The sequence below is a fragment of the Tachyglossus aculeatus genome, chromosome 9 (assembly GCF_015852505.1).
Source record: "Tachyglossus aculeatus isolate mTacAcu1 chromosome 9, mTacAcu1.pri, whole genome shotgun sequence".
NCBI classification, from domain to species: domain Eukaryota; kingdom Metazoa; phylum Chordata; class Mammalia; order Monotremata; family Tachyglossidae; genus Tachyglossus; species Tachyglossus aculeatus.
Window position 1 is genome coordinate 29,825,471 of NC_052074.1, and position 26,292 is coordinate 29,851,762.

At 44.9% G+C, this 26,292-nt stretch overlaps 1 protein-coding gene across 1 annotated transcript in view; it reads right to left on the bottom strand.

The window, feature by feature from the left end:
• LOC119932053 (protein eva-1 homolog C-like) overlaps positions 1 to 15,084 on the bottom strand; it is a 196,881-nt gene extending 181,797 nt beyond the window's left edge. Inside the window, exons 1-5 of the mRNA XM_038750869.1 lie at positions 14,928 to 15,084; positions 12,128 to 12,276; positions 11,947 to 11,998; positions 11,158 to 11,355; positions 10,728 to 10,942 (exon numbers count right to left, since the gene is read on the bottom strand). Coding sequence (XP_038606797.1) covers positions 10,728 to 10,942; positions 11,158 to 11,355; positions 11,947 to 11,998; positions 12,128 to 12,276; positions 14,928 to 15,084 — 771 coding nt within the window. The remainder of the gene's footprint in view (positions 1 to 10,727; positions 10,943 to 11,157; positions 11,356 to 11,946; positions 11,999 to 12,127; positions 12,277 to 14,927) is intronic.
• Between the last annotated feature and the right edge of the window lie 11,208 nt (positions 15,085 to 26,292).

Consider the following 26,292-nt stretch of genomic DNA (forward strand, 5'->3'; position numbering starts at 1 on the left):
CTAAAATCAAGTTTACTTTTGCCCTTCTCTTCCAGCATCAATGACCCACAGAAACGGGACTGGATTACGACTGGCAAAACCCCATTTGATTATCTACAAGGTGAAGATTATCTGTTTCCTTTGAAGAAAAACTTTTTTCTTAAGAAAGATTCATACTTTGGGCTCCATTCTCTTTTGAAGCAGAACAAGAGACAGGCCACAATTACAGTTATAATTCCAGTGGACAGTTCAGGCGATATTTATGAACTTCTATAAGCCCCCAACCATGAAAGCTGTAAATTTACCATAACGGTCTGTCCAACATGAAACTGTCAGGGTGCTTTGAAAAGAGGTAATGTATTTCCTTCACCACACCTCTCCCACGCTACACCATGTGTTCCTTTCCTGATGTGACAGGTTTAGGTTTAATTGGAATTAGATGAAAATGGATAAGGTCAGGGCACCAAGAAGAGAAAGAGAGAGTGGGATTCTACACAGCTTGGTCTAGTTTGAAAGAACACAGGCCTAGGAGCCAGGAGACCCAGGTTATAATCCTGGCCTTGCCATTTGCCTGCTGTATGACTTTGGACAAGTCACTTCACTTCTCTGGGCTTCAACTGTAAAATGGGGTTTAAACTGTGAACCCCATGTGGGACAGGCATTGTGTTCGATTTGCCTTACTGAAGGCACATCTCCTCCAAGAAGTCTTCCCAGACTAAGCCCCACCTTTCCTCACGTCCAACTCCCTTCCGCATCACCCAAACTTGCTCCCTTTGCTCTTCCCCCCTCCCAGCCCCACGGAATTTATGTACATATCTGTAATTTATTGCCTGTTTATTGTTGCATTGTACTCTCCCAAGCGCTTAGAACAGTGCTCTGCACACAGTAAGCGGTCAATAAACATGATTGAATGAATGAATGAATGAACGAAGTGGTGGATCCAGGATTAGAACCACGATCTTCTTCCAGGTTTATGCTCTATTCACCACGCTAGAGAACCAGCGTGCCTTGGTAGAAACAGCACAGGCCTAGGAGTCAAAGGATGTGGGTTCTAATCCCGGCTCTGCCACTTGTCTGCTGTGTGACCTTGGGCAAGTCGCTTAACTTCTCTGTGCCTCAGTTCCCTCATCTGTAAAATGGGGATTAAAAGTGTGAGCCCCACGTGGGACAATCTGATTACCCTGTAACCACCCCAGTAAGTGCTTAGTATATGTATTACTCTATTTGTTTATTTGTACATATTTATTCTATTTATTTTACTTTGTTAATTTGTTTTGTTCTCTGTCTCCCCCTTCTAGACTGTGAGCCAACTGTTGGGTAGGGACCGTCTCTATATGTTGCCAACATTACTCTATTTATTTATTTGTACATATTTATTCTATTTATTTTACTTCGTTAATTTGTTTTGTTGTCTGTCTCCCCCTTCTAGACTGTGAGCCCACTATTGGGTAGGGACCGTCTCTATATATTGCCAACCTGTACTTCCCAAGCGCTTAGTACAGTGCTCTGCACACAGTATGCGCTCAATAAATACAATTGAATGAATGAATGAATGAACTTAGTAACACAGTAAGCGCTTAAATACCATCACTATTATTATTATTACGCTACACCTGGCTGCTTTCCACTGTGTGCAGAGCACTATAGTGAGCACGAGTTGGTAGACATAATCCCTGCTCTTGAAGAACTTGCAGTCTAGTTGGGTGGGGGGAAAGGGGGTGTGGGTCTGCATATACATCTCTCTCCTCCCCACCACCCCAATTCCCAACCATCCTTAACTGTCTTTTTGGGCCCCAGCTGGTAGAGGCAGCCTAATTTGCACTCCCAAACAGGGCACGTTAGCCGAGAGGAGATCTGGCTACTCCTATTCCAATAGAAAAAGCCCATTCATAGAACGGGTGGCCTTCATTCATTCAGTCGTATTTATTGAGCGCTTACTGTGTGCAGAGCACTGTACTAAGCACTTGGGAAGTACAAGTTGGCAACATATAGAGACGGTCCCTACCCAACAACGGGCTCACAGTCTTCAGGCTTCTGATTCTTGTTCCTCTCCAGTACACTGAGGCAGCAGTGCCGGAAATCAAGGGGAACACCCACAAAAACACCATCAGTTGGAAAAGGTTTTGAGGTATCTGTGCCTGCACTATTCCTCTAAAATCAATTCCAAATGGCCCATCAAAGCTCAACGGAGGGACAGAGACAGTCCATTCTTCTCCCAGCCTATAATGGACTCAGCCAACCATGAAATGAAGGGGAGGCAAGCCAGATGCTGTTATTCCAAAAAAAAAAAAAAACATAAACAACCCCAGTAATCTGAACCCCTTCTACCCCCCACCCCCCACACACTTCTCTCTTGTGTACATCTCTCCTGGAATGTTGAGAATGAATTTAGCAAAAATGTATTTGAACTAGCAATTTCTTTGGGCTAATGCTTCTGTTCCTATTTTCCCATTGCCCAGTCGACACCAAGACCCAGACAAGGGAAGTGGAATACATCCACTGGAGAACAAAAGTCTAAAATCTTCATGCTCGATCAGCCCCAACAGGCCCGATGGTTAGATAGGCTTACCGGAAAATACTATAGGCTGAATGATAATTGCCATTTTCATATTGAAGCAATGCATGAATAATTGATTTGAAAAGTTGCATGCCGTGATCAAAAGCTAGATGTCAACTATAAAATGAGGAAAAGAATCAGAAAGTACCCTGGGTTTTGTTTTTTTTTAAAAAAAGTGCTCACTATGTGCCAGGCACTGTACTAAGCACTGGTGTATTTACAACGTAATTGAGCTGGACATAGTCCCTGTCCCACGTGGGGCTCACGGTCTTAATCCCCATTTTACAGATGAGGTAACAGGCTCGGAGAAGTGAAGTGACTTACCCAAGACCACATGGCAGATTAGTGGTGGGGCCGGGTTTAGAACCCACATCCTCTGACTCCAGCCCACCCACTTTCCCCTAAACCATGCTGCTCTATTCGTTTTTCTCCTCTAACACTACCACCACCATGGCCAACTTCAGCTTACTGGATCAGAGGTCAGGAAAGAGGAAGAAGCCATTTCAGGCAATTAAAACATCATTACCTTCCTTCTGTCCCACCAAGCCTGCAGTAATAGACTCATTCATAAAGGTTTTCACCATCCCTTTAGGTGCATGAAGGTGGGGGGGGGGGGGGGGGGGGGGGAGAAAACAGGCTAAACTACCATATTTACTGGATTAATCACCTCCTCCCACCCCACCACATCTTTTGAGAAGGAAATAAAAGTTTAGTTTTGTAAGCAGTGATAGTGCAAGCAGGGTTAAAAAGCTCATTGTGGGCAGGGAATGTGTCTGTTTATTGTTATATTGTACACTCCCATGCGCTTAGTACAGCACTCTGCACACAACAAGACTCAATAAATATGACTGAGTGAATTGAATGAATAAGAACATCTAACACAGCAGATATAGGCTCTACATGATGGAAAGTGATTTCACTGAGGTTAGGAAGAGGATATTGGGAGGCATTGAGACCTACTGTATGACGCACTTGGTATCTTAACCTCAAATGCCCTCCTACCATTCTCTTCTTTCTCCCCTCCTTTCCTCCTCTTCTTTTTTTCCACTTCTGCTCCCCTTATTGCTAAACTTAATTCCCAGGGTAATAGCCCCTCCCCTGTCTAAGGGTTGCCAAAACTCTGTGGAAAATGTTGGGCAACTATGTAGGTAAATATGGCACATCAGGCCCATCTGTCATTTTTGAAAATCTTTGAAGTTGAAGTACCAGACCAACTACAGAATACCTGTTTTTCTATCCTGTAGTAGCTTCGCAAACGGTTCCATCTGAATTTAAGCGCTGATGGTGCAGAGGATGATAATCTGAACCTTTCAGTATTGGCTTTTCAGGCACCGAATCATTAATCCTCTCCCAGTGGCTAGCAGGGTGGTAGGAAACAGGTGTTAATAGTCCCAGTTCACCGATAAGGAACAGAGCCCAGAAAGGTTAAGTGGCTTGGTTTAGGTCAGCAGAAATTGCCCTCTCCACCGTTTCCCCTCAGAACCACACAAAAGGCCCCGGCTCGCAGACCGTGATTTGAGTTCCTCTAATACGTCAGGGAGGATTTTCCCAAAGAGGCATTCCATAAACTGGATGGAGGGCAAGGGAAGGAGGAAAACATAACCCGGTTTCCATGATGTCAATTCTGCTCTCCCATAACTCCCTGGCACACCCACAGTACTTGACAGTTGAGCTAGTCTCCTACAGTAAGGACTCGGTAAGGACTTCCCAAGCGCTTAGTACAGTGCTCTGCACACAGTAAGTGCTCAATAAATACGACTGAATGAATGAATGAATGAACTCGGTCTGTGTCATCTCAGCCAAGTGTTCCTCTCAGTCTGCTGCAGTGAAAGTTTTCCTTGGCTGGAGCCTTTGATAGCCTCCGACTAATGAAGATAATCAGCCGCTAATATAAAGTCTGTCTCCCCCTCTACACTGTAAGCTACACTGTAAATATGCCTGTTTATTGCTATAGTGTACTCTCCCAAGCATGTAGTACCGTGCTTTGCACACAGTAAGTGCTCAATAAATACAATTGAACGAATCAATGAATCCAAGATCCCTGAGGAAAGTGAGCAGGTGCATTGGTGCATGTGTGTGCACACATACACGCACACACAGCAAGTGCTTTCATTTCCCTAGACTGTAAGCTCACTGTGGGCAGGGAACGTGTCTACTAACTCTCCCAAGCACTTAGTATAGTGCTGTGCATACAGCAAGTGCTCAAATGCCATTGATTGATTTCCCAGCACTGTTTTAGTTATGGACCATTTTTCACCAAAACAGTGACATTTATTTCCTTCATTTCTCTCTCTTCTTACAAGATATCTAGTACACAACCCCATCAGAAAGAGCCTAGCATCACAAAATGTGTACCTGCCTCATCAGAAACAAAATCTTTTTTAAAAAAATATACACAGATCCCCTTGGGCTTTTCCCTTCACTGGATGTCTGTCCTTTTCACCCCTCTCCAGGATTAGCGATTAGTGACAGGCCTGTTAACACTGCCAGTGTGGCATTTCCTTTGGATTTGTGACACCTTCTCCTCAGGGAATCGTTGCTTTTTTTTGTGTGTGTGTGTGGGGGGGGGAGTGGGGGGAACAGAGGGAGAGTCCCTCCTGGACTTTCTCTCATGGAATTAACCACATTTCTGGAAAGGAGTTCAGGGAGACTGGAAATGTCAACACCACAGTTGATGATCCACAACCCGGCGGTGACAGGAGTAGCTAATTTCATTTCCCATCTCTATTATCACATTACCTATTATTATCACATTATTATCTATTATAACTCTTAGGGGGAGTTTTAGAAGGCTAACTGCGCTAAGGAATCAAACAAAATTGATTTGCCCACCTGCAGGATGCATTCATTTTCCCCATTCTCTTGTCACCAGTTGCATACATATTTTTTTTCTCCAGGTCCCACTGTCACTCTAGAATTTCCACCTGTCTCCCTCATTAAACTGTGAACTCACCGGGGCAGGAATCATGTCTTTTGCTTTTATTGTATTCTCCTAATATCTTAAACAATGCCCTGCACACATAGGTGCTCGATAAATATCACTGAATAAATGGGCCACATAACTCCTTTCAAAGAGCTCATTACACATTTGTGAAAGTGAAAATTGTGGACAATATTTTTTTTTATTAAAGAGTATACCTGTGTAGGAGTTTTACCCATTTTATATTTATTTCAGGAAGCATGGCCTAGAGGAACAGAGAGGATCAGCTCCGCCCCTTATCTGCTGTGTGACTTTGGGCAAGTCACCTAACTTCTCTGGGCCTCAGCTCCTTCATCTGTAAAATGGGGATTCAATACCAGCTCTCCCTTTTACTTTTTGAACCCTATGTGAGGCAGGGACTGCGCTTGACCTATTTACCTTGTATCCACCCCAGTGCTTAGGACAGTGCCTTGGCACATAGTAAATGCTTAACAAATACCACAATTATTATGTTTTAGGGTGGGCATGAAAGCTGAACTCGGTTATTGTTGACAGATCTGCAAGGTTTGAGAATCAGCATGGCCTAGTGAAAAGAACACGGGCCTGGGAATCAGAGGACCTGGATTCTAATCTCAGCTCTACCACATCTGCTGTGTGTTCTTGGGCAAGTCACTTCACTTCTATCTCAGTTACCTCATCTGTAAAAGGGAGATTAAGACTGTGAGCCCCATGTGGGAGAGGGACTGTGTCCAACTTGACTATCTTGTACCTAGTACAATGCTCAGTATAGTGCCTGGCACATAGCAAGTATTTAAATACCACTAAAAAGGAGGGGGGATCGCTAGTGCCTACCATGAAGCCCAGAACCCCAAGGGTAGCCACTATTCAGTCATTCATTCAATCGTATTTATTGAGCACTTACTGCGCACAGAGCACTGTACTAAGCGCTTGAAAAGTTCAATTCAGCAATAGAGACAATCCCTGCCCACACCCGGTTTGTCTAGAATGGGGGAGTCAGACATCAAAACTATTCATTCAATCGTAGTCCACTGAGCATCTCCCAATCTAATAATTATAATAATAGTATTCGTTAAGCACTTACTATGTGCCAGACCCCGTCCTGGGGTGGATACAAGCAAATCCAGTTGGACACCATCCCTGTCCCATGTGGGACTCACAATCTCAATCCCCATTTTACAGATGAGGTAACTGAGGTCCAGAGAAGTGAAGTGACTTGCCCGAGGTCACAAAGCAGATAAGTGGGGGGAGGCAGCATTAGAACCCATGACCTTCTGACTCCGAGGCCCGTGCTCTATCCACTACAGCACGCTGTTTTGTCCCTCAGAGGGAGCTCAGCTGTGCATACCTCTCCAGGTTCTGCTACATTTCTTCCCTTCTTCTACCTTCAGTTTATCTCCTAATTAAGTCTGTTTGCTTGTTTGAAATACCCAGAACTACAATTTTGTACCCTTGAGCAGCAACTGATGAGCCATTAACTAAGTCTGCTTTGAAGCAATTAGGCAAGAGGTTGCATCCATATGGAAATATGGGTAGCTTTTTTTTAATAGCAAATGCAGTTTGGTTTCTTTATACTACTGGTTCAACTACACCGTGGGCCTCAGGAAAGAGATAATGAATCTGCAGAACTTCTGTCAAGTATCAAGCCAGAAACCCTCAAAGGACTACAGGGTTTCTCTACATTCAGACCAAAATCCCCGAGCGGAAGAATAAATCAAAATCAACCGTGGGATTAAAGGAGATTTCGTTACGAGTACGAAATGTGCCTGGTATCAGGGATTGGCAACCTTAATGTTTCACATGTTCAGTGCATTCATTCAATCGTATTTATTGAGCGCTTACTGTGTGCAGAGCACTGTACTAAGCGCTTGGGAAGTACAAATTGGCAACATACAGAGACGGTCCCTACACAACAACGGGCTGACAATCTAGAAGACTATCACTCATCCAATGATATTTATTGACTGCTTACTGTGTGCAGAACACTGTTACTAACCACTTAAATTTATGCTCAAACACCTTTGAAAGAGTGATTTTATAACCCCGCCTTCAAAGCCCTACTAAACTCATACTGCTTGAAGAAACAACATGGCCTAGGGAAAACAGCGAGGGTTTGGGAGTCAGGGAATCTGGATTCTAATCCCTGCTCTGCCACTAGCCTGCTCTGTGACCTTGGACTTAACTTCTCTGGGCCTCAGTCTTCTAATCAGTAAAATAAGCCTGATATCTGATAAAACAGGCATCAGTAAAATACCTGTTCTTCTGACCGTGAGCCCCATTTGGGTCAAGTACTGTGCCCGGGCTGATTAATTTGTATCCCCAGCACTAAGTACAGTGTTTGGCTCATAAGTACTTCTGCTTCACCTACACACTTGAGTCCGCACCTGCTAAGCATTTTGATACCCCATTTCAAAGCAATTATGGACATATCCTTATACTCTGTAGCTCCCCTTTATGTAATTCATTTTAATCAAACAATGATATTTATTGACAGCGTGGCTCAGTGGAAAGAGCACGGGTTTGGGAGTCAGAGGGCATGGGTTCTAATCCCGGCCCTGCCACTTGTTGGCTGTGTGATTTGGGTGAATCACTTTGCTTCTCTGTGTCTTAGTTCCCTCATCTGTAAAATGGGGATTAAGACTGTGAGCCCTATGTGGGACAACCTGATTAACTTGTATCTCCCCCAGTGCTTAGAACAGTGCTTGGCACATAGTAGGTGCTTAACAAATACTATAATAATTATTATAGCGGAGCACTGTACTTAGCACTTGGGAGAGTACAATACAGAGTTAGCAGACACGTTCCCTACAAATAACGAGTTTACATTGTAGTAGTCTAATGTCTGTCTCCCCAACTAGATCACAAGTGCCTTGAGAGAGGAGAGCATGTCTACCACCTCTGCTATCCTGTACTCCCCCAAGAGCTCAGTACAGTGTTCTGTCAATGGTATTTTATTTTATCAATGGTACTTGAGGGCTTACTGTGTGCAGAAAACTGTACTGAACCCTTAGAGAAGTCCAATACAGCAGCAGAGTTGGTAGACATAATCAATTATATTTTTTGAGCACCGAGTGCATAGCACTGTACTGGACACTTAGGTGAGCACAATATAATAGAGTTGGTAGATACGTTCCCCTTCCAGTCCAGATGGGGAGGTGGACGTAAATAAATTACAGCTAGGAGAAATGGCAGTGTAAAGATAGAATAATAGTAATAATGGTATTTGTAAGTGCTTGTTATGTCATTGAGACATCTCAGACCCATAGCGACGCCATGGACACGTCTCTCCCAGAAGGCCCCACCTCCACCGGCAATCGTTCTGGTAGTGTATCCGTAGAGTTTTCTTGGTAAAAATAAGGTCAAAAACCTGGAAGTGGTTTACCACTGCCTCCTTCCACGCAGTCAACTTGAGTCTCTGCCTTCGACTCTCCCATGCCGCTGTTGCCCAGCACGGGGGAGTTTTGACTTGTGGGAGATTGCCTTCCACTCGCTAGCCGCGGTCCAAGTTAGGAATGGAATGGATAGGCCTCTGCTTGACTCTCCCTCCCTCAGTCAAGACTGATAGAGTACTGGAAACTCTCCAGTAAGTGCTTACTGTGTGTCAAGCGCTGTTCTAAGCGCAGCGGTAGCTACAAAGTAATCGACTTGGACACAGTCTCTGTCCCACATGGGGCTCACAGTCTAAGTAGGAGGGCAAACGGATAATGTAACATAAGTACTGTGGGGTATCAGAGGACTTAAGGAGTACACGGCCGAATGCACAGTCAATGAAGAGGGGAGGGTGGGGAAACGAGGGCTTATTCAGGGAAGGCTTCTTGGAGGAGATGGGATTTTAGGAGGGTTTTGAAGGTGAGGAAGGTGGTGGTCTGTCAGATATCAAAGGGGAGGGAGCTCCAGGCCTGAGGGAGAATGGGGGCAAGAGGTTGGTGGCAAGAGAGATGAGACTGAGGTACAGAGAGTAGGTTGGTGGTAGAGGAGCAAAGTGAGCAGACTGGGTTGTAGAAGGAGAGCAGCAAGAATCCTGTAGAGAAGCAGCATAGCTTAGTGGCTACAGCACAGGCCTGGGAGCCAGAAGGATTTAGGTTCTAATCCCAGCTCCGCCACACGTCTGCTATGTGGGGCCAGTCACTTAAAAATCTCGGGACCTCAGTTACCTCATCTATAAAAATGGGGATTAAGAGTATGAGCCTCAAGTGGAACAGGGACTGTGCCCAACATGAATGACTTGGTACCCCAGTGCTTAGAACCGTGCTTTGCACGCAGTAAGTGCTTAATACCATAATTATTATTATTGAAGACCCAGAACTAAACACAAACACTCAGAAAAACCCCCATTACCACCCCCTCCCCACACAGAGAAGCAGCGTGGCTCAGTGGAAAGAGCCCGGGCTTTGGAGTCAGAGGTCATGGGTTCGAATCCCGGCTCCGCCACATGTCTGCTGTGTGACCTTGGGCAAGTCACTTAACTTCTCTGAGCCTCAGTTCCCTCATCTGTAAAATGGGGATTAAGACTGTGAGCCCCACGTGGGACAACCTGATCACCTTGTATCCCCCCAGCGCTTAGAACAGTGCTTCGCACATAGTGAGCACTTAACAAATGCCATTATTATTATTATTATTGTTATCCCCCACCACCCACTCGGCCCTGAATCCTGGGAGGAGAGCCTGGGTGCTAGTAATAATAATATAATGATAGTATTTGTTAAGCGTTTAGTATGAGCCAAGCACTGTACTAAGTGCTGGGGTGGTTACAAGCAAATCGGGTTGGACACAGTCCCTGTCCCATGTGGGGCTCACAGTCTTAATCCCTACTAGAATCACATACACACACGAGAAGCAACATGGACTAGTAGGAAGAGCATGGGCTCGGGAGTCAGAAAGTTCTGGGTTCTAATTCCAGCTCCCCTGCTTGTCTGCTGTATGACCTTGGTCAAGTCACTTGGCTTCTCTGTGCCTCAGTTCCCTCATCCGTAAAATGGGGACTTAGGCGGTGAGCCCCACGTGGGACAGGGACCACGTCCAAACTGATTTATCTTTTTATAGCTACCCCAGCCTGGCACCCAGTAAGCGCTCAACAAATATCACCAGTATTATAATTATGATGATGATGATTAACAGTGGAAACCCTGCCTCGAGCTCATATACCGCCTGACTGGGAAATCCCTTGAAGGGGAGATGGAGAAAAAGAATGAACATGTGGGAGGCGTGACAGTCCACAGCATCAACACCAAACTGCCCCAGCCGGGGCATTACCTGGAGGGATGTGCTGACGGCACAGGAAACATCCTCCTTGAAAGCGGTGGCGTAGTGCTGCGGGTATCTGGACGGGCACATCTGGTGGCTGGGGAGATTTCGGCCGTAAAAGGAAGACTGGATGCTAATAGTGGTTCTGTGAGGACACCTCAGAGAGGTGTATTCCCCATCGCAGGCATGTTCTGTGTAGTTCTTCAACACTTTGGATATATAACCTACCAGACGAGAAATTAAAAGTCAGCAACTCTCCACCTTGGGGCGTTTTTGTCTCGTCTTTATTTCTGGGTAACGTTAACGAGGCATTTTACGAAATTACAAGTAACTATTTGGTTTTCTCATGGAAAACCACTGGAATGTCACTATGGAAGGTCTTTATCCTCTCTCTTCCAGCCTCCAACACAATCCTTAAGGGTATTTGAACTGCTGCTACCATGCACTTCCATGGCCTTAGCACCAAGCATTTGCAGGGGAGAGGCAAAAAATGTTTGAATCATTCCATAGATTTTAGTGGATTGTTTTTCCATAGAACAACAGAGTGATTCACTATAAACTCCAATGTTCTGGTAGCTTGAGATCGGCCAACTTCCAAACCTGAAGTGAAATTTCCTCAGTAAGTCAGAAAGCCACACTGGGGAGAATGTCCAAAGATTTGGTTCACTGACCAATAACTCTACATTTCTGGGATAACTATTGCTTTGATTTCCAGTCTAGCTGCACCCACTAAAACACACAGGGAGAAGTGTACACATTCCAGTAAGCCATTACGAACTGCATCTTGTAAATCTACAAGGCAAATTCCAAAGAGAAGCAGCATGGTCTTTTGGAGAGTGCACGGGCCTGGGAATCAGAAGGACCCGGGTTCTAATCCTGATGCTACCACTTGTCTCTTGAGTGACCCTGAGCAAGTTGCTTCACTTCCCTGTGCCTCAGTTACCTCATCGGTAAAATGGGGATTAAGATGGTGAGCCCCATGTGGGATATGGATTGTGCTCACCTGATGAATTTGTATCTACCCCAGTGCTTAGTACAGTACCGGCGGCTTAGTAAGCACATAAATACCATTAAAAAAGAATATGGCTTCACTCTGGGTTGTCATCTTCCAGCTGAAGTTCGAAATTAAGCCCTGATGACTCCCCTGTAGCAATTCACGGAGAAACAGGCAAAGAGCCACTTTTCTCCATTTACCTTTTTCTGGTTAGGCTATTCAGAGTCATCCTACCTCTCATCATGCAACCCATTTTGAGAGACTGACTGTAGAACCACGCAGGCTCCTAATGCAGGGAAAATCACAATTCAACACAATAGAATACAATTACAATAGAATAGAATTACTACCAAAGGACAAAGAGTGAAGGAGATCTATCTGGGCAACAAAATCTCCCAAGATCTAGAAGGACTACTTTCCCTCTTAAAGACTGGTACATTCCAGTTGGATTTAGCGCCGGCCAAAGCACAAGACTTGCAAAGCTGTTAAATTCAGAATGGAGCTCTGCACTCTCTCTGTCTGTAGCTACCGAGGAATGGGTGGTTTCTTTCTCCTCCAGGTGATCTGTGAACACATGTGCTCCAGCCCGAGATAAAAATGGATATTTATGGAAGTCGGTTTGTGGGTTTCTCTAACTCTGTGTACTTACCAGAACTTGCATAAATAGGAAAGGATATAGATTGGACCCAATCTGTCTCTCCCCTATTTTTTTTTCTCTTTCCTGCATCTCAGGTTTCTGTTGTGGTTTAAGAAGAGCTGGCACAGCCAAGGATTGTTCTGTGATTTTTTTTTTCCCACCATGAATCCAGGTAAAACTACTGTAAAGAGTAAAAAAATGGTGGCACGTGTTAAGTGCTTATTATGTGCCAAGCACTGTAAGAGGAAGATTTAGCGATATTTTAAAGAACTACACATAATATTAACTGCGGCATTCGTTAAGCACTTTATGATGTGCCAAGTGCTGTGCAGAGGCAGACTTAGAACTCAGGTTTGCTGACTCCCAGCAAACCTTTCCATGAGGCCACAATGTTTCTCAATCTAATATCCAGAAAGTGTTAAACCATAAGCATTTGAGGGTAGGGAATGTGTCTAGCAACTGTATTGTACTCAGGTTCTTAGTACAGTGCCCTGCACACAGTAAGTGCTTAATAAATACCAGTGATGGATTGACTGATTGAGGTGAAGTGTCTGTGTGGCATAAAGCACTGGTGGATTCCTGATTTCATCCTCACATTTTATTATATCATGTTTATATCATATGATAACAATAATAAGTATAATAATGGTATTTGGTAAGTACTCACTATGTGCTAAGCATTATATTATACTAGGCACTTGGATAGATATAAGATATAAGCAGGTCCCATATGGGGCTCATAGTCTAAGCTGGAGGGAGAAAAGGTACCGAATCACCATTTTGCAGATGAGGGAACTGAGGCACAGAAAAGTTAAGTGAGATGCCCGAGGTCACAAAGCACACAGGTGGTGGTGCTGGGATTAGAACCCAGGTCCTCTGATTCCCAGGCCTGTGCTCTACCCACTGGGCTACTCTGCTTCTCAAGGCTGTATAGAAGAAGTTGAACAGAACAAGACCTGTACTTAACCGTGTACTTCACTGATAATGGAAAAATGAAAAGACCATACCCTGTAAAGTTAGATGTAGCAGAAATATTAGATGGGAAGGCCCATGTGGGACCTTATTATCTTGAATCTACCCCAGTGCTTAGCACAGTGCTCAGCATACAGTAAGCACTTACCATTGTGGGCAGGGAATGTCATGGTTTATTTTTGTTTTGTGCTTTCCCAAGCGCTTAGTACAGTGCTCTGTACACAGTAAGTGCTCAATAAATAAGACTGAATGAATGAAATACCACAATTGCTATTATTGCATGCTTAGTACGGTGTTTTGCACACATTAAGCTCTCAATAAACATGACAATGAATGAATGAATGATCATGGTATAACCCTGATGATCCTGATGAACATTTCAGCCAGCCCAACTTATTTGTTTTTTCAATCCCAGACTCTGGCAATTACTGAACACAAAATAGAGATCTTAACCTTGAACTCAGAATTTCTCTAGCAACTGACATGTAGTAGTGATTATATTTATTAAGCATCTTCTGAGGGCAAAGCACTGTAGTAAGCCCTGGTAAAAAGTACACGGACGAGAATTAGGCACGGTCCCTGAACGCTCAAGGGGCGACCATCTAAGAATAATGGGGAGAGGGGTTGGGCAAGAGACACAGAAGGAATGATAAAAACTAAAAACGCAAAAGCAGCAAACGAAACCTATCGGCCGTGGGCTGAAGCCTGGTTGCAATTCTGGGAGTGAATGGACAACTCAGAAATCAGCCCAAGACAACTCCAGCCGGAAGCTTACTGGCAAAGGAGAGCAGAGAGATTCATTCATTCATTCAATCGCATTTATTGAGCACTTCTGTACTCAGTACGGTGGTAATAGTGGAATATTCTCCCTTCTCAGCGTTCCAAAAGTTAAGACCTTAACAAGCTCTGACATATATTTCTCCTCCAAGAATAGGCCCTGGAGTTAATCAGGTGGGACACAGTCCCCGCCCAAAAGGCTCATAATTTAAGGAGGATGGAGGTCCGGTAGAGGAAAGAGCACGAGCTTGGGAGTCAGAGGACCTGGGTTCTAATCCGGCTCCACCACTTCCCTGCTGTGTGACCTTGGGTGAATCACTTCACTTCTCTGCGCCTCAGTTTTTGCACTGCAAAATGGGGATTCAACACCTATTCTCCCTCCTACTTAGACTGTGAGTCTCATGTGGGACCTAATCATCTTGTATCTGCCCCAGCACTTAGTACAGTGCTTGGCATATAATAAGTGATTAACAAATACCGCAGCATAATAATAATAATAATTGCAGAATTTGCTAAGCATTTATGTGCCAGGCACTGTACTGAGCACTACAGTGGATATAAGCAAATCAGGACGGACACAATCCCTGTCCCATGTGGGGCTCACACTGTCAATCCCAATTTTACAGATGACGTAACTGAGGCACAAAGAAGTTAAGTGACTTGCCTAAGGTCACACAGCAGACAAGTGGTGCAGCGGGGATTAGAACACATGACCTTCTGATTCCAAGGCCTGTGCTCTATCCAGTAGGCCATGCTGCTCAGACATAATAATCATTGTGGTACTTAACACATACCACAATCCTTATTATTTTCATTATTGACTGCAGACCAGACGATCCAAGAGCCTTGGTTTTCCTTCCGCCACTAATTGCACTTGGTGGCTTTATCAAATTTGGGAGCTCAAGCCATTCGTTCACTTCACTGCAGAAGAAATGGTTTTTTTGGCAGCTCTTCATCCCCAGTGGGAAGAGACCTGCTAAGGGCATTGACGTGTTGTTGCCAACTCTGAAACGCTCTCCTTGCTGCTGATGAGGGGGGAACAGCCTCTGCTCTTAAATGCATTCCAGCCTGATTAGAGCCAAGAGGAGGCAGGGGTTCTAGGGTATCACCCCCTTAATCAAGGTTCACGGAGATTAACAGAGTTTCTGAAGGGCAGAGAAGGCCAATCAGCTACCTGTCCATTCCCTGGGCCGCCACTTGAAGATGGTACTTAAAAAGTGATTGCTTGGCATTCCCCATTCCACTTGATACCCTTCAGTATACCATTGTGTATTCAAACATTCCATGCAAAATATGCGAGTGAAAGGGATACCAAGATCAAAAGCATGTTCCCACCAATGTTCAGAAAGGGCCCCCCAGGATCTCCCCCACCTAAAACTAAGCAGAGGTACATTTAGGAAACAATTATCCGGTAGTTAATGCCCTGGGCTTGCTAGAAATAAACATTAAACAAAATACATTTATCTGGCATTTTAATTATATAACCACACACTCAGAGCCGGCCTTCCTTGTGGAAGACGATGGTGCTGACTGGTGAGGTCATAGCCATGGAGACACGTGTGGCTGAAGAGAGAGCTAGTAATGACCTCCTGCACTGTCTCCACATTTTTGTTTAATGGTATTAAGAGCTTACTTTGTGCCAGGCACTCTACTAAGCGCTGGGGTAGATACAAGCTAATCAGATTGGACACAGTCCTTATCCAGCCTGGGGCACACCGTCTTCATCCCCGTTTTACAGATGAGGGAAACTGAGGCAGACAGCGAAGTTAAGAGACTTGTCCAAGGTCACATAGCAGTCAAGTGGTGGAACCGAGATTCCACATGTTTTGTTTTGTTGTCTGTCTCCCCCTTCTAGACTGTGAGCCCCTTGTTGGGTAGGGACCGTCTCCATATGTTGCCGACTTGTACTTCCCAAGCGCTTAGTATGCTCTGCACACAGTAAGTGCTCAACAAATACGACTGTATGAATGAATGAATGAGATTATAACCCAGGTCCTTCTGATTCCAAGGCCCATGCTCTATCCATTAGGCAACACTGCTTCTGCCCATCAGGATTGATCCCCGCTCCTCTAATTCTGGTTTGTCCCATGCCAGGCCTCTCTGCTTTCCAACCTGCCTCACTGCATTCCAATCACTCGTTGTGGGCAGGGAATGTGTCTGTTTATTGTTATAGTGTACTCTCCCAAGATGCTCAGTACAGTGCCCTGCACACGGTAAGCGCTCAGTAAATACAACTGAATGAATGAATGAACCCTCACAGGGGCTCTGCTCAGGGAAAGCAATCTCTGTGATGCACACAAGGTTGGTCTGCCTGCTACGCTAGTCTCAATCATATTTATTAAGTGCTTACTGTGTGCGGAGCACTGTACAAAGCGCTTGAAAGGGTACACTATAACAGAGTTGGTAGGCACGTTCCCTGCCTACAATGAGCTGATGGTCTAGAGGGGGAGAGAGACATTAATATGAGTAAATAAATTTCAGATAGAGACATAAGTGTTGAGGGGCTGAGTGAAGGGTGAAGAAAGGATGCGGCTCAAGTGTAAGGGTGATGAAGAAGGAAGGGGGAGAAGAGGAAATGCAGGTCTAATAGGAGGAGATGTGGCTTTAATAAGGCTTCGAAGGTGGTGAGATTGATTGTCTGTTGGATACGAAGAGGGAGGGCCTTCAAGCCCAGAGGCAGGATGTGGGCGAGAGGTCAGTGGCAAGATAGATGAGATCAAGGTGCAGTGAGTAGTTTGGCACTGGTGGAGCGAAGTGTATCGACTGGGTTGCAATAGGAGAGCAGCAAAGTAAGGTTGGAGGGGGGAAGGTGAACGAGAGCTTTAAAATCTATGGAAAGGAGTTTCTGTTTAAATGTGGAGGTTAATGGGCAACCACTTGGAGATTCTTGAAGAGTGGAGAAACATGGACTGAATGGTTTTGTAGAAAAATGATCTGGGCAGCAGAGTGAAGTATCAACCGAAGTGGGGAGACACAGGAGGCAGGGAGGTCAGCAAGGAGGCTGATGCAGTGATCAAGGTAGGACAGTATGTGCTCGGTTTAACACGGTAGCAGTTTGGATGAAGAGGAAAGGGCAGATTTTAGCGATGTTGTGAAGGTTGAGCCGACAGGATTTAGTGATGGATTAGATATGTGGGTTGAATGAGAGAGAGGAGTCGAGGATAGAGCCAAGGGTACAGGCTTGTGGTACAGGGAGGATGATGATGTGGTCTACAGCGATGGGAAAGTCAGGGCGGGTGGACAAGGTTTGGGTGGGAAGATAAGGAGTTTTGTTTTGGACAACAGAGTCCACAGGTTGGCTGTTCTCATCCAACCCAAGGAACTGGGGCACCCTACGGTGCTGTGTGGTTCTATGCTTGGTGGGGGTTACCTTCCTCTTGCTGCAAGCTAGTCTCCACCTGCTGTTGCCTCCCACAGAAGAGAGAGAGAGAGAGAGAGATAAAGAGAATTACTGCATCAGCCTCCTTGCTGACCTCCCTGCCTCCCGTCTCTCCTCACTCCAATCCATACTTCACTCAGCTGCCCAGATCACTCTTTTACAACATCAATCAATCCATGTTTCCCCACTCCTCAAGAACCTTCAGTGCTTTGCCTATCCACCTCTACATCCAACAGAAACTCCTTACAATGCTTCTCGACTATCCACTTAGTTTTCATCCATATATATTCTGTCACTCCTTTTCCAGTGTAGACTTAGAAATCTGTGTTTCTTCTCTCCCTTTATAGCCTACAGGCTCCTTGAGGGCAGGGAGGTCAGCTTTCACTTCTTTGTACGTTCCCCAAACTAACAGCAAGTAGTTAGAAGACACCAGAAGAAGATAGGTCAGCCTGTTTCTTTTTTCCATTTGCTTAGTGTTTTTTTTATATATATTTGTTAAGCACTTACTTTGTGCCAGGCACTGAAACTAAGCACTGGGATACAACAAAGTACAACAGAAAGATGCAACAAAATTGGGTTGAACAGTTCCTGTTCCCATAAAGGAGACATAGTCAATCCCCATTTTACAGATAAATTCTCTGGGCCTCAGTTACCTGAAGTGACTAGCCAAAGGTCATACAGAAGATAAGTGGAGGAGCCGGGATTAGATCCCAGACCCACGCTTTATCCATTAGGCCATCCCAGGGAGTCAGAAGGATGTAGGTTTCAATCCTGCCTCCGGTCCTTGTCTGCTGTGTGACCTTGGGAAAGTCAATTAGCTTCTCCGTGCCTCAGTTAAGTCATCTGCAAAATGGGGATTAAGACTGTGAGCCCCATGTGGGACGGGGACTGTGTCCAACTTGATTAGCTTGTATGTACCCCGACACTTAGAACAGTGCCCGGCTCATAGTAAGCACTTAATAACATAAAAATAATTGAAGATGCTTGGATTGCCAGCTCCATGTGGTAAAAATTGGGGGTTGGGGGGTATCCGGAGGAGAGGTTGTTTCTTTTAGTTTAACGGAAGACTCAACCTACACGGATCACTAAGATTTGGACATCCGGTGGTCTCTGCCTCAATAACTCTCATGGTTTCAGAGCTGGGAGCTGCTCACTGTTTCAAGCTCAGGACACAGGCAATGTGGGAACGAATAGTAGGGGTTTTGTTCTTCTCTCCAAAGGGCATGTAATGGTAGCTGTATTCTGACCTTCTAGTGACCCCAGTTCCACCAACACATCCAAGCTCTGGAGGTTTTATGAGCCTCAAGAGAGGACAGAGACAATGAGGAGAAAGTGAAAAGGAGAAAAGGAAACAAAGCAGAGATGGGGCCTGGGGGGTGGGGGGGAGCAGAAGAGCTACAAAGCCGCTCATGGGGATGGAGGAAAAGGAGAAAATTGGTGAGAAATGGAGAAAACGAAAAGAAAAGTTAGAAAAGGGTAGAAACTGGGAAGAGTGAGTCAAAAACAAGGAAGAGGGAATAGTGGGGGAGTGAGGAGAAGGTGTGAGAGTAAAACGTCCACTTACTTCTGCCAGCTTCCCTAAGAGAACAATCAATCATTGATACTGAGCACTTATGCTGTGCAGAGTAGAAACTGGGAAGAGTGAGTCAAAAACAAGGAAGAGGGAATAGTGGGGGAGTGCGGAGAAGGTGTGAGAGTAAAACCTCCACTTACTTCTGCCAGCTTCCCTAAGAGAACAATCATTGATACTTACTGAGCACTTATGCTGTGCAGAGAGAGCACTGTACTAGGCATTTGGGAAAGCACATTACAGAAGGGCGAACACTCACTCAGACCCAGTGAGAAGAGTTCAGGATTCTCTTATACTCCGGTTAAGGCAGAGACCTTGGAAAAGGTAAGGGCCAAAACAAAACACTAAAAGAAAAGATTATCTAAATAGGCGCTCCACAGCATTTTCTAGGATTAAACGTTTTCACCTGGCTCTCACAAAGCAGACTGCATCTTGGTTCCGGGTGCACAGTTTGCCTCTGTGCTGTCCCACCTTGTGAATCATTCCCACATAGTCTCCCATAATAATAACAATACTAATGGTATTTGTTAAGCGCTCCTTATGTGACAGGCACTGTTCTAAGCCCTGGGGTAGATACAAGAAAACTGGGTTGGACACAGCCCCTGGAGGGCTCACAGTATTAATCCCTATTTTACAGACGAGGGAACTGAGGCACAGAAAAGTTAAGTGACTTGCTCGAGGTCACTTGAGCAAGGCAAGCTTATTACCACATGAGAAATCCAAACCACAGAGAGTTTCTGGAAATAAAACCCCTGCATTTCTCTGACAAGGCACCCCCTCTAAGACACTCACTTTCAAATGTTTATGGAGGCAGCAGACTTTGGGGGGAGAGACTTGTTCAAGAAGTCAAGAAGCCTTAAAGCTAGTCCTCTCTCTATCTCCGGATCCAGGGGACGGTGGCCAAGTCTTAGCTTCAGACATCTCAGATCAAAGCTCTCTCACCCAGATAGTACTGCTCCTTTCCTACCTGCTGTAATCCATCAATGCTATTTTTGGAGTACTTATTGTGTGCTGAGCACTGCCCTAAGCACTTGGGAGAGTCCACTATGACAGGGCTTGTAGACGTGATGCCTGGAGCTCACAGTTTAGTGGGTGCAAACCTTTATGTGGATTTCTTTTAAGGGAATGAGTGGAACAAGGTAGTTGAAACAGGGAAGGAAACGATTATTTCAAACGTGTACCAACGTTCAAGCCCACGTGCAGTCTCATAGGAGAGGAAGATTGAAAAATACAGAGAAAAGTCAGTTGCCCAAAATCACAGCCAAGAATTCTGAATTCCTCATCTTTCACTCCAAACAGAAGGCTTTATTGACTCAAGCCTCGAGCCCAAACAAACATATACTTAAAGAGCAACATTAATAATAATACCTTTAATTTGCATAATGCTTTTATGTTCCCAAACCCCTTTCACATTAGTTATCTCATTAGATCTCCACGATATCCCTAGGAGATAGGAAAGAGGCGGACTTTATTAGCACCAGGTGACATCTGAGGGAAATCAGATGTAGAGGGGTCAGGTAACTTGCCAAAGGTGTAACAGCAATCCGAGGCAGAGCTGGGATCATATCGGCCCCATCTTCCACTACTCGACCCAGGTTCTTCTCATAGATGTCTGTGGCCTCTTATTATTTAAAGTTTTCATTCAGCCCCCTGACATTCGCAGAAAGGAAAAGACTGAAAAAAGCTAGGTAACTACACTAAAAAGCACCCAGGAGAGAAGAATTTGAAACACTGAGGACTGACGGTAGGGAAAATTACAACTGGGAGACAGGGAATGCTTGAGAACAAAACTCTCCTAAAGAAACCTCCCTCCTTCCACCCTAGTAGGCACGATGACTGTTTCTCTTCTGTTTTGGTACAAATAGCATTCAAACACTTTCTTTCTCCTGTTTGTGGTCCTCAGAGAGGTGTTAGTGTAATGAATGGCTTAATACATTCCAAGAGAGGACTGCCCACTGTCCCTCAGTCCTTTGTTGTCAAGGAAGCCAAATATTATTTCTCTGCGTCAAAAGCAAGCTACTTTTGGGGTGGCAAACGGTTTCTTTGGGAGGTAGAATAAATCCCAGAAATAACCTTCCCAGACTAAGCCCCACTTTTTCTCATCTCCCACTCCCTTCTGGGTCATCCTGACTCACTACCTTTGCTCTCCCCCACACCCTGCCTCCCAGCCTTACAGCACTTGTGTATTTTTCTGTAATTTTGTTTATTTTTATTGATGTCTGTTTCTCTCTCTTTAATCTGTGAGCTCGTAGTGGGCTGGGAATGTCACTGTTTACTGCTGTATTGTACTTTCCCAAGCGTTTAGTACAGTGCTCTGCACACAGTAAGTGCTTAATAAATATGATTGAATAAATGAATGAATGAATGAACCGAGTCTTCTCGATATTTTTCATACTGTTTTCTTTCTGTAGGGAGAGAGGAGGGGAGCTGATTATGGTGTGACATGGTCACCGTGACATGGTCATTCAATCAATTGTATCTATTGGACACTTACTGTGTGCAGAGCACTGCACTAAGCACTTGGGAGGGTACAATGTAACAGACGTGATGAACGTAGTCCCTGCCCACAACAAAAAGAACTAGTGTTAAGAAGGATGCATAGGGTCCCTAATCTGCCCTGCCCCTCACCCTAGGGTAATTTTTGGAGTCGTAGCAATTAAAAAAATTTTGAAACATTTTAAAAAATTTTAGGGCTTAGGTGATTCTGTCTGCCTGATTGGGAGGGCTTCCTAGGCCAATGCTCCTTTTTCCACCTCCCTGTTTTTCCAATCAATCAGTGGTATTCATTGACTGTTTACTGCAGTCACAGCACTGCACTGAAGTGCTAGGGAGAGCACAATAGAGTGGCATGCATGATCTCTGCTCTGAAGGAGCTTACAGTGTAGTGAGGTACGCAAAATACCGACATTCCCCTTCTCCCTCACTACTAAGGTGGAAAGGCCCTAGAGATGGTCGATGAACAGCATTCTTGAAAGACTTTAAGGTCATTTATTATAATGTCAGTATGTAGTAAACCCAGCCAAATAGGAGCCCTCACTGTGAGCCCTGGACAACCTCCTATTGAGACTGACAAAAATAAAAAATTGTAAAAGAACCACTGACCCCTCTCCATTCCCTCCATATTTCCACAAAGTGAATTCCATTCCAGTATTGAGTTCACTGTACTAAGTGCTTGGGCAAGTACATCAAAGTTTGGTAGATACATTCCCTGCCCACAAAGAGCTTTCAATCTAGACAGGGAGACAGGCTTTAAAATAAATTACCGATACACATGGTACGTTCTGACAGTAGGGTGGAGATTGAATGCTTAAAGGGTACAGTGCACACGTAATACAGAAGGGAGAGACAGTATGAGAAATGAAGGCTTAGTCATGGAAGGGCTCTTCTTAGGCTACTGCCTCCTTCCAGGTCATGTCACGTACTAAGTGCTTAAATACCACATTTTAAAAATTATTATTATTACTGTTATTATCAAAGCAGCAAGAACAGTTCTTGTTTGGCTGTTTGCAAAAATCTGTCAGGTTCCTACCATGCCTATGGTTCTTGTCACATAGTAAGTGCTTAGCAGATATCACAATTTTCATTATTATTATTACTAATCTCTGAATAGTCATGGCCCCCACCTCCAAGGTGGGGAAATCAATCTATCAATGGTATTTATTGAACTTTTTTCTGTGTTCAGAGCACTGTACTAAATGCTGAGAGAGTGTAATGCAACATTCCCTGCCCACTAGGAGCTTGCAGTCCAGCAGAAGGGGAAGGGAAAAGAAAGATTTCTCCTCTGCAAGACTAACCAGCCCCATTACGTCTGTGGCTCTGGCTGAAATGATTTATTCAAATAGCTGACCAAGCCCCCTGAGTAGCCAACCTGCTTATCTTATCTTGTCCAGTGCTTAGTACAGTGCTTGACACATAGTAAGCGCTTAAATACCATCATCATCACCACCAGGAGACTTCCTGCTTTTTAAGCTCCTTCTGATCCCTTCATACACTTTCTATAAATCTCTCCTCCTGCACTGGACTAATAACCCCGTTTCTGTCAATCACAGTAACTGGATAGGTGCATCCAATTTGTTAACCAGGTAAGAACAGAAACACTGGAAACAGCCACAAGCAAATTTTCCTTTTCCCCAAAAAAGAAAACAAACCTCACTACTGTTTCCGCTTCACTCTCTAAAAAAAAAAAGTTTCAGAGCCCAAGCTTTCCTCTGTTTAACTAAAACTTATAATCCTCCTTTCTTGTCCTGAGACTTTTTTTTTTTTTGAAAATTGAACCCTTGGGAAAAGCAGGCAGTTCTCCTCCCCAGCCTCTAAAAACCGAAGTGTTTGCAGCTGACCTGTGAACTGTGAAACCAAGACACGACACTAACCCTTTGACTCCCAGGGATCCAGCTGCCCATATATTTTTTATTCACACTTACGGTACTAAAGCCATTCAGATGGCTGGCTGAAAAACAGCTAGAGAAAACTTAAGAAAAGCATTACACCAGATGGCTTCAAACCATCTGGACAGGCCATCTAGTCCAACCCCCTGCCTCTGGGCACTTCCATTAGTTTGGCTGGGTCGGCCTCTTGTACAGAAGTTATCAGAGAAGGGGATTTCCCCTTCTCTATCCATATCTTGTCTTGCTCTCTTACAATTCTGTCAAGAGCTCCTCAGAACTTCAATTTTATTCCATCCTCCTAGAGATAAAGAAAGGCCGGTTATCTCTCCGGTGATAAACTCTGGTATAATCAGACTGGCTAAACCCTTCCTGACCCCTTATGGGTGAAGCGGTCAAGAAGGAGCTGTCTGACAATGGGCAAAGCTTTGAGCTTTGGGTAAAATGATTTATTCAAACAGTTGACCGAGCCCCTTTGGTAACCAGGACCTGAAGTGGCTTTCTTTACCCAGATTGCATTAAAAATAGCTAAAGGCAGAAGGAGGGAGGGGAGGAGGGGTGGGAATGGAAAGTAAAACAGGAGAATGTTTGGAAAGCCAGAAGATGAAAGACAGACAGGAAGGCAGTGAATTAATGGGCAAGCATTTATGTGGCAATTGACTAACGCACCGAGATTAAGGTGCAGGGGGTTACTTTTTTTTTTAAAAAAAAAAGAAAGAAATATCCTGTCAAGTTACTGTTATACGAAGAAAGTGGAACCATCAAAATTCAGATTCACGTGAGGACTCCCACTCTACTCCCCTCGCCACACCTCTCCCTGAACCTCAGGGTGCTAATACCAGGAGGTGCAGAAGGTCAAAGGGGAAGAGGAAAATGGCAAGAAGCCTCAGGTTCCACAAATAGCTCGGCAAAGACGGGAAACTTTGAGGGTTCTGTTTCAAGATTCACGCCTCCAAATGCTTCCACAAAATAGCAGGGAAATTTACCACTCAGTCATATTTATTGAGTGCTTACTGTGTGTAAAGTACTCTACTAAGCGCTTGGGGAAGTACAATAACACAATATAATAATGATGGCATTTGTTAAATGCTTACTATGTGCAATGCACTGTTCTAAGTGCTGGGGAGGTTACACGGTGATCAGGTTGTCCCTCGTGGGGCTCACAGCCTTAATCCCCATTTTACAGATGAGGTAACTGAGGCACAGAGAAGTTAAGTGACTTGCCCAAAGTCACACAGCTGACAAATGGCGGAGCCGCGATTTGAACCCATGACCTCTGACTCCAAAGCCCGTGCTCTTTCCTACTGAGCCACACTGCTTCTCTATAATATCTGTATAATAGATACATTCCCTGCCCACAACGAGTTTAAAGTCTAGAGGATTTACTATTCGCTATGAAGGGAGAAGCCTGACAGGTAGAGAGGTCTGGGCTGGAATCCTGAAACCCATCTTGGCACCCACCTGGCCCAAACCCAATAAAATGCCCAAATTAGTATGTGATGACTATTTTTTGGAGGGGGAGAGGAATCTGGGAGTACAGATGGCAGCTGGAGTTCCAAAAGTGCACAATAATCTTTGCAAATAATATGCACAGGAAGGGCATAAACCATCGCTCTGATTTCTACATATCTTTAGCTGCCACTACAAGATGCGTGGAACACCGGGCTAAGGGAGCAACCACTGGTCTTACCCAGTGAGATGCAGCGTGGCCTAATGAAGAGAGTTTAGACTGTAAGCCCACTGTTGGGTAGGGACCGTCTCTATATGTTGCCAACTTGTACTCCCCACGCGCTTAGTACAGTGCTCTGCACACAGTAAGCGCTCAATAAATACGATTGATGATGATGATAACGGACCTGGGGGGCAGAAGGACCTGGATTCTAATCCCGACTCTGCCAACTGCATGCTGCGTGACCTTGGGCAATCGCTTAACTTCTCTGTGCCTCTGTTTACAATCGACTGTAAAAGGAAGATTAAATAACTGTTCTTCTTCCTACTTGGACCGTTAGTCCCACGAGGGACGGGGACTGGGTCCGACCTAATTAACTTGTACCTGTCCCATCATGTAGACCGGTGTTTGACACCAAGTCAGTGCTTAACAAATGCCATAAAAAAAGGAAGGTCCTGCTTCTGGGCATCGATAATCTGCCTGCGGGGTGTCCTGAGAGTTGTAGTTTTCACGCTGGATGGGTTAGGGGTCATGCACAGACTTCGGCACAATAAATACGATAAATACAACTGACTGACCGACTATGCTGCTAGAGCAGGGGGCTGAGACCCTGGAACCCTCCCACTGTCTGGACCTGGGGATCAACATTCCCACCACTTTCAGACTCACAAGGTGAAATGGATGAAGGCGATGACCTTCCTAGGAGGAATGTAGGACTAAGACTGATAGCTCATTGTGGGCAGGCAATGCATCTGTCATACTGTGTGTTGTTCTCTCCCAGTACTTAGTACAGTGCTCTGCACACAGTAAGCACTCAATAAATAGGATTGATTGGGAACAATTTCCAGAGCCGGGCCCAGAATGGCAAGCTAACTACCCCAACCCCTGCCCTAGTAGGGTAGGGGGAATTCTAAGTGGCTCTTCCCCTCTTAGGTCAGAGGTTAACATGAGCAAGTCCCCATTGGAATCACGAAGACACAGTCCTCCAACCCACCGGATGACAATTACGGTATTTGTTAAGCACTTACTATGTGCCAAGCACTGTTCAGAGCGCTGGAGCACTCACTGGTCGACAGCTCATGGTACATTCCGATCCAGAAAATGTTCTTTCCGTACCTTCTCCTGCCTCTCGCCCTTTCCCCCAAAATGCGGGAACATATTGTGTGATTCTAGGCTAATCCCAGTGGCTTTCTG